The sequence below is a fragment of the Etheostoma cragini genome, chromosome 1 (assembly GCF_013103735.1).
Source record: "Etheostoma cragini isolate CJK2018 chromosome 1, CSU_Ecrag_1.0, whole genome shotgun sequence".
In the NCBI taxonomy this organism is placed as follows: domain Eukaryota; kingdom Metazoa; phylum Chordata; class Actinopteri; order Perciformes; family Percidae; genus Etheostoma; species Etheostoma cragini.
In genome coordinates, this window is record NC_048407.1 from 1,177,478 (window position 1) to 1,186,115 (window position 8,638).

The 8,638-nt window shown below is 46.6% G+C and overlaps 1 protein-coding gene across 2 annotated transcripts in view; it reads right to left on the reverse strand.

Moving 5' to 3' along the window:
• Positions 1 to 53: 53 nt before the first annotated feature.
• lrp3 (low density lipoprotein receptor-related protein 3) overlaps positions 54 to 8,638 on the reverse strand; it is a 9,396-nt gene continuing 811 nt past the window's right edge. The window contains exons 2-7 of one of the 2 annotated variants that reach the window (XM_034871233.1): positions 6,139 to 6,274; positions 5,848 to 6,053; positions 4,605 to 5,221; positions 3,907 to 4,379; positions 3,471 to 3,603; positions 54 to 3,257 (exon numbers count right to left, since the gene is read on the reverse strand). In XM_034871233.1, coding sequence (XP_034727124.1) covers positions 2,403 to 3,257; positions 3,471 to 3,603; positions 3,907 to 4,379; positions 4,605 to 5,221; positions 5,848 to 6,053; positions 6,139 to 6,274 — 2,420 coding nt within the window. In that variant the 3' untranslated portion in view covers positions 54 to 2,402. Of the gene's footprint in view, positions 3,258 to 3,470; positions 3,604 to 3,906; positions 4,380 to 4,604; positions 5,222 to 5,847; positions 6,054 to 6,138; positions 6,278 to 8,638 lie in introns of both variants that reach the window. The other variant, XM_034871232.1, reaches the window with a different exon arrangement.

The window sequence follows — 8,638 nt, forward strand, 5'->3', positions numbered from 1 at the left end:
TCACCAAGACTTTTACAGATTATCATTTAAATAAACAGGTAAATAAACTGGCATAAGGTTATTGAAAAACTATTTTTTATTTTCACTAACTCCCCTGTGATAGTAATCCCAGAGATTCCTGATGCAGTAGTGCACTATAACTCCACAGCAGTTGGTTGCATTAATCCCATGTCATATCATTAAAAATGCATCCAGACACACAGATAAATCTACTCTCTTCCAAAGTGTATCCCACTGTGGGCCGTGATATTTACAACAGCAAGGAAAAACCCTTAAGGCATTTTAACACACCTCTGTACACCACAAAGCAAGTAAGGACACACATTCTGCAGATATGCAATGATTTTCTGAATAAGGTAGAGGTAAAAGCACAAAAAGTGTAAAGCTAGGAATGAGTAAACTGATTTGAAATGGAAACACGTCAAATCATTAGGCAGGAATTACTTGTGGACACAACTCTAATGGCACATAACATGTAAGCTTCTATAAGAAGGAAGCACATGAGGATAGCAGCATGACACATTCAGCTCACGAAGAACAACAGAAACCTGACACTGCAGCTTAAAATCAACCAGCATTCCCCATACTCGCCGTACTTACACAGGATATCTGACCCGTCTGTCCGGCATCGTATCCTGCAGTAAAATAGGGTAAACGATGAAATGATACATTCTTTAGAGGGTCCAACAGCAGTTACAAAAAACATCAGAGACACAAGTGCTCAGGTTCACTCAAGTTCAGTAAAGAGAGATAAATATAAAGTTGGACTTGTTCAGGTCCCCACTGAAGACTAAAAAATAGAGGCCTTTGTTTTAACATTGTGTTGAAGAAAATCCCGCAGCATAGATATGAATTTGGAGTGGAATAAACCAGCAGTCAGCAGAACTTCATACAGGTACCGCCGGGATGAACAGTACTTGACAAACAATCAATATTCTGAAGTGAAGCCTCTCTTCCCGACAATTCCTCGACATTTACAAAAAGTCTTCACTGCGCTGACCAGAAATCAGAGCAGACACAGTCACGTTCATTCAAGTCAGGAAAGGCTTCCTTAAGAGGACGGGTTGGGTTGGATTTGAGGACTAAGGGCTGAGCAGAGTTACAGGCTTAATACTTGGACACACTCCTTGAGTCTCCATCCAAGTTTGGCTTTTTAAAACTGATAATATACAGTATATCAAGTTAAAAATGTTGAATTGAAAAATCCCCCTGATCCAACTTCTTAAGCATAATGAAAAAGTTCTTCATGTTGAAAAGGGGTCACTGAAGAAGTAAAGCACTGGTAAGAAAGCGTATATTTTGAATAAATACTGACAAAGCCTTGGCATGATTGAACCACTGATACAGTGACACTGCACTGTTAAAGGAATGGCTTGACATTTGGGGGGAAATGTGTATTTGGCTAAGAGTTAGAAGAGAAAATGAATACCACATCCTCATAACTAAGACTACAGCCAGCAGACCTGCCCACCAGCACCTTTGACAGAGCCAGGCGGTTTCATCCTGTTTCCAGTCTGAGCTGACAGGCTGCTGGGTGTAGCCTCACGTTATCAGACAGATATGACACTATGGATCTGGATATGGAATTTCCAATCTAACTCCCCACCAGAAAGCAAATGAGTGTATTTCCCAAAAGTGTCAAACTTGTGTGGTTCAAAGGTGTGTAAAAACGTAGGTTGTGTGTTATTTTATATTTTTCTTTTTGTCAACAAGTCCCTTGAAAACACCAAAACCAACAATGTATTAACCGGCAATGTAGATCTCCATTATTTTCCAAAAACTATTAAAAAAGAGATCAATAACCATCCCACAACTGGACCTGTCTGGGTTTTAACTAGACCTGTTCCCCCCACCCACCCCCAGACTAGAGTATCATTAATCAGGTAAATTAATATGTGATCTCTGAACAGGCTTTCATGGCTCACAGTTTAGCGGTGCATAATGGCTCTGGATAACAACACAAAGGCTGCTTTGGCTTTGTAGGATCACGCTGCCAATATCATATTAGTACTGGTGGCCAAAGGGTTGGGTTTTCTGGAACAGGCTCATGATGAGTTTATGTCCAAACACGTTAAACGAGGCTGTCTGTTTGGATGTAACTGTGGGAGTCAACATTTAGCTCCTGTTTGTTGAGTTTTACTGTGTTACACAGACCATAAGCACTGCCAATGCTGGTTTTAATTACATATGCACCATTTTGTGCATATGCAGATTAGTGTGCACTCAAAGTGTTGAATGGAGCTAATTATATGTGTACTTCCTCCTTGTGGTGGGCTAAGGTACGGGTCTCACCTCTGGATCAGGTCGGGACATATTTAAAGGACACTTTCATGGACAGAGCAGATATTGCTGACACCAGGTCTCAACAGAGTGAGGGGGACGAGAGTATCTTCCTAAACTCTTCAGCATGGTGTTGTCTCCCTCCCTAAATCTCCCCCCTCATCACTGAAGGGCCTGCTGAACCTGCAGAGCCTGCTCTTGCTCTCCCTCCTCCTCTCATCCCTGCTTCTTATTTCTCTGCTTGGCACTTCCACGGTAAAGTGGCTGTTGCTGTCCTCTGCTTTCACAGAAGAAGACAAGGGCTCGAGAGGTGAAGTCACCTCCAGCCCCTGGGGGTGAGGGTGGGGCGGGGCTGTCTGGGAGCTGCTGGGAAGCACAGAGGGTGAGACAGGGGACAAGGGCCCCATGGGGGAGTAACGTCTCAAGGAAACACCCTTTAGGTTAACAGCGAGCTCCAGGACTAGTTTCCTTGATGCCCGGGTGTGGCAAGGGGGCACAGAGGCCTCCCGGGCTGACAAGTCACTCTGAACAGGGGTGGGGGGCTCAGACTGTGGAGCCCTACTGCTTCCCCTGCTGACAGGCGAGAGATCCTCCTCTTCTGGACTGTCCACTGACTGCGATGAGAGCGGCGATGCAGGGCTCTCTGGCGTGCATGAGTGCAGGTCCATGGTGGCCGAGCAGCAGGAGCCAGGCATAGCCATTACATCAGCGTCATCCTGCAGCCCAGCTCCGGACCTGGCCCTTGCCAGGGACCCCTGCACACCCACAGTTCGGTAGCTGTGGAGCCCCAATGTGATCTGTGTGGGTCCAGGGGAGTCTAGCAGCGGGGCGTGGCCTCTGGTTCTCCCCACACTGTGAAACAGGCGAGTCCACAAATGGCCGAGACGCCGACGAGAGGAGGAGGAAGTGGAGCGCCGTGTCGAGTGACGTCTGATCTGTCTGCGCATCGCCAGCCGCAGGTTCTGCAACACAGAGGCCTGGAGGAGGGGGGGCAGACGGAGAGGAAGACACAGAGAAAGTAGAATTCTGTTTCTAATCAAACTATCAAGTAGATGTCAAGCAAAGCAAAGAAGATGTGTGTTCATGTGATCTTTAGATGTGCTCACAGGCAGATCTTCTTGGTCATATCAGTTTACTCAAATCCTGAGTTTCAGAGGCCCAGAATGTACTTCTGTGTGTAAATGCACTACCTGGGTGGGGTTGTACACTGGGAAATCCTCCACCGGAGGGATGAGACCCTGGGCAATTAACTGACCATACGAAGGGGGAGCTTCTCTTTGAACAAAGTCGGCCTCCATGCGAGTCATCTGAGTCTCGAAAGCTCTGCAAGGGAGAGAGAAAGAGAAGAAGGGAGACACAGCAGGACAGAAGAAAGGAGAGAGAATTGAAGAGACGGATTAGGAAACCATGTTAGTAAAACACTCAGCAGAGTGTCTGGCATCTGCACCACCAACAGCACTAACAAACTGACCAGGAGAAAAAAAGTGTTGCCACGTTGATTGATTTATTCTGAAACAAGGCATTGAATAAATCAAAGAGATGCAGACAAACAGGTTGATAACATGCAAGAGGGGTGTAAGAAGGGGGGGCTGGATGTAGAAATAGTCTGAGGCGTTGTGTGCCCACCTGTACTCTCTGTTCCTGAGGGAGTGGAGTTTGAGGGCACACCCCAGGGCAATGACTAGCAGGAGACTGCAGACCAGACTGCCGATCAGGGCGGCCGTGATCACTTTCCTGGGCACCGCTGCCAGGCAGTCCCTCTCATCGCTCCCGTCTAGGCAGTCCTCCTGGCCGTCACAACGCCACGTCTCAAAGATGCACAGGTTAGTCCCACAGTGGAAGTTTCCGGGTTGGCAGTCGTAGCAGTTCTTCTCGTCCGACCCATCCGGGCACCTCTTCTGGTTGTTGCAGCGCTCGGAGGCTGGGTAGCACACTCCAGTACCACCCTCGCAGGGGAACTCCCCGTCTGGGCACGTCAGACAGGCCTCCTCGTCGCGGCCAGAGGGGCAGTGCCAGTAGCCGTCGCAGCGTTGGCGTTCGGAGTAGCAGCCCTGATCGCTGCCACAGGGACGCTCGCCGGGAAAACAGTAACCTTTGACCTGGGAGGGTGAGTAGAAATACATCACTGCCTGGACACTGAGGGGACAACCTCTATATATATACTATACTACTAACCAGGAAAGTGTTGATTTGAAATGGTGAAAGGAACCCAAAAGAAGACGTTTGAAACATTCAGAATTGAGAGGGAGGAGCTGGTATAAATGTAATTTATGGAGATGGCAAGTTTTATGAAAACAGGATGCAGTATTCCCAGTTTGAGGTACCTGGTATGTGGCGTTGAAGCCATGTCCAGGGCTGTGAGGCTGGGCCATGTACAAAACACTCATCTGTCCCCGACTGGACTCCAGCAGTGCTGGCCGCCTGTTATTATGATACGACAACACCTGTAAGAGGTGCTCTGCATGCTGGACCAGGCCATCGTAGACATGCAGCGAGTCTCCGGGCCCCAGTTGCAGGTCCAGCTGCAGCACGATGGGCTTGGGGTCCTGAGTGTCCAGAGACCACGAACACCTCAGCTCCACCAAGGCGGTCCTGTTAGCTCGGAAAAAATCTGGGGAAGCAAAGGAGCCGTAGAAGTTCCCCAGATGTTTGCCACAGGTGGTGTCGGGGCATCCCAGCTCATCTGTGCCGTCGGGACAGTCCCGGGCTCCGTTGCAGCGCAGGGCAGCAGGCAGACAGCGGGTGGACTGGGCCTCTGTACACGGGAGGGAGCCGAAGGGGCAGGGGCCAGGCCGGGCCTCAGTGGGAGGGGGGGAGCAGCTGCGTTCGTCTGTGGCGTCGCCGCATTCATCCTGACCGTTGCACTTCCAGGAGCGAGGAAGACACTTCCCGTTCCCACACAGGAATTCATCGGACTGACAGCTGCTCTGACCCAGGTGGCCTACAGGGAGAAGAAGGTGACACACTCAAGAGAAAGATCCACACAAAGTCCCGTGCTAGCATTCTCTGAGTGAAACAACAGAATGCATTTTGATTCCACACACACAATCAATAACAATCTCCATCATAAACAGAAGCACTTCATTATGACTTCTGGACAGCCAATCCCAGCCTAAAGGGTTTAGTTTGTTTCAGAACCGTCTGGCAGCTAGCCCCCCCCGGTAATTAGAACCCTCTTTGTCTGAGTTCTTATACTGTAAATCCTGATCCGGCGTCCCAGGCCTCACTGGGCCACACTGAAAGCTACTTTAGAATTTTGTGAAAGCAGCTTTTTTTTTTATTAAAACAACATTATATAATTTGTGTATAATGACACAGCTGAGTACCCTAAGTCCTGTGTGTTTTTACTCTAGTAAGGATAGGAGTTGGGTACAAAATAAATCAACAAGTTTCTTGTTACAAATTACAAATACGTGGTAATCAAATGTATCAAAATAATATACAAAATACTGGATTGCTTCATCTTTACTGACAATTGTATTATTTATATTTCAAATTGAGTACATTTTACACATTCGGTCCGGTAAAGGGTTAACAACAGATAACCTTGATACCCTCCCTCCTGACCTCTGATGTAGGACAGGCGGAAGCCCTGGGCTTGCCCCGAGCTGTTGGCCTGAGAGTGGAAATAGAGCCAAACTCGCCCCCTGGTGGAGATGAAGGGTGGAGGCAGCAGGGAGCCACACAGCCTGGAGTCCCCATTCCTCGTTGGAGTCAGCAGGAGCCAGTCTCCCAGACAGTTCCCTGACTCCGCTACGTCGAAATTACGGAAACTAGAGCAGAGGATCGATGGATTCAGGTTCCTACCCCACAACGAATGTGTGTGTGTGTGTACACTGATTGTGTGAGTGGTTGTACCTGATGGTGAGGACCTCTCCCTGACCGCCCTGGATATGCCAGCTGCAGTTGACACCGGGGGGGTAGTTTAAAGGCCACGAGGGGCTGTAGATGACCCCCCTCCGCTCAGTGTGGACCTCCACTCGTTCACTGCAGCCTGCTGGGGGACACGGGGACAGAGGGAGATGTCAGTGAGGTCGTCTCAGTCGGCAGCCTTTTACGGATGTGTTACCAACAATAAACTGACCTGGAAGATTAAAAGTATTATTATTTGACACTCTTTGGTCTTCATGAATAATAATAATAAACAGAAAAAACAATGTGTGACTCCATCTCTTAATATTTGCTGACTTTTCCCTAATGAAGTATTTTTTAAGTAACTTGCTTGAAAAGCCGGGCACTGCCACTTCTGGCAAACATTACTCAAACAAAACAGTGTGTTTGTTTGGGACTTTTTCAGCTACAGATTGATACGAATGGTGTTGCCGGTGAGTACTTCAGGCTGTAACACTCCCACTGCAGATACACATGGACAACAACATGGCACAGAGGAGTAGAAAGATGTATCAGGGTACACAGAACATACTTGTTACTAGGATCAATTCGTTGCTGGTTTTGGTCTTTTCAAGGGATTTGTTCATAATAAGAAGCAATAGAACAATATCAGACTTTATATCTATACATATACAGTATATTTCTTATATTTAAATTCTGGGTCCTTTTTCTTACAGAGCATTAAGGCTTCCTTATCATCTAAATGTCCTAAGAGGGAAACTACACCACTTTCCAGAGGAGAGATAGGTTCTAGTCCTTTATCCATGATCAACTGAGAATTATGCATGCTCAGCAGGATCCATACTGCTACTGCCAGAATATACCACCCCCCCCACCCCCCCCACTCTTAGCTCCTTTATTCAAACTCATGCGCAGAATTTGTCATGACCTTAGCATACCAGGAACAGTGATGCATTAAAGGACGTGACCACATCTCTGCTGCATTCTACACAAACACATCCCGTTTAATTAGATTCTCATCTACTGTCTCGGATCGGAGCAGAAACCTTAAAACAATCCATTGGACAAGACAAATGACCCTATTGCCTTTCAGGGGAGCTCTGTGCTGATCACATGGGGGCTAAAAGAGAAGCAGCAGCAGTCAAACTGGCAGCCACGGCAACAGCATCGCGGGCTGCCATCGCACCCCAGCTCCAGGGAACAACAGCTGTGTGCAAGGCCGTGTGGAGAGCAGGGAAAGGGTGCTATTGTTTTATAATAATGCTCTCTGAAGAGTTTGTCTCAGCTGGTTTAAAACAGGAGGGATTGATGGCACAGGAGAGTGATGTAAGAATAAGTTAAATTGGGACATAAATGATACATGAGTGGGGAAGATTTCCTTCTTTTTTGTTGTTGCTGAGAACAAGAACATGAAGCTGCTGTTTAATCTTCTCATTGCTGCCACAGTCGGCATGGCATGCGAGCAAAAAGAAGCTGTTGAACAAGCCTCTTAATTGACCAGAACCACAGAGACAGAACGTTAGCTGAACTGCCTAACCAATGATTATTGAGCATCGTCACACACACACACACACACACACACACACACACACACACACACACACAGCAGAGAATATGATGGCGTTTGTTTCAGGGTTTTCATGATGAATCAGTTAAGTCAGCAGATTGAAACAAGCTCAGTGATGGATATCGACCACACACGCACACACACACACACACACACACACACACACACACACACACACACACACACACACACACACACACACACACACACACACACACACACACAACTGAACTAAGTGGCCTAATCTGTAGAGTAGAGCTGCATAATGTTGCTGTTTGTGCAACGGGTTTTAGATCCCAGTTTTGACTGTTTTTTACAACAGCGATGGTCAAAATATATATTTTTATGATTATCAATAAATGTGTTGACCATTCTGTATGATTGATTGCTACTGCGCTTTCCTCTGTTTCCCGAGTCAAAGGTTGCCAAAATAACCTGATAGTGGCGGGTTGGAGATGTCAGCCTGGGGTGGCAGATCTTCAGAGTTCTGAATGTGGACTCCTCTGGTGTTTAGTTTCATATTCATGTCTAACTTCATAACATCAGACTAAAATAATCTATTTGAAGAAAATAGTGTGCAGCAAGATGTGTGTCAACCAGCACAGAACAACACATCTATAGTACAACACATAAGTCATGTGACATGTGATACTTACATGTGATTTTATATTATTTTTGTATTATTTTCCTACGATTTTCTAGTTCTTTTTATGTATTTCTTTATTTTAGTTTACTCAATAAACTGTATGTATTTTCTTATATTTTAGTTGTATAGTCCTTAACGCTTTGGCAATGTTGCTTCAATGACATTAATGCCAAAAAAGCATTTAGGAGTTTGAGAGAAAGAGAGAGAGAGAGAGTGAGACATAGAGAGAGAGAGAGAAAGAGAGAGAGAGAGAGAGAGAGAGAGAGAGAGAGCGAGAGAGAGATAAAGAGAGA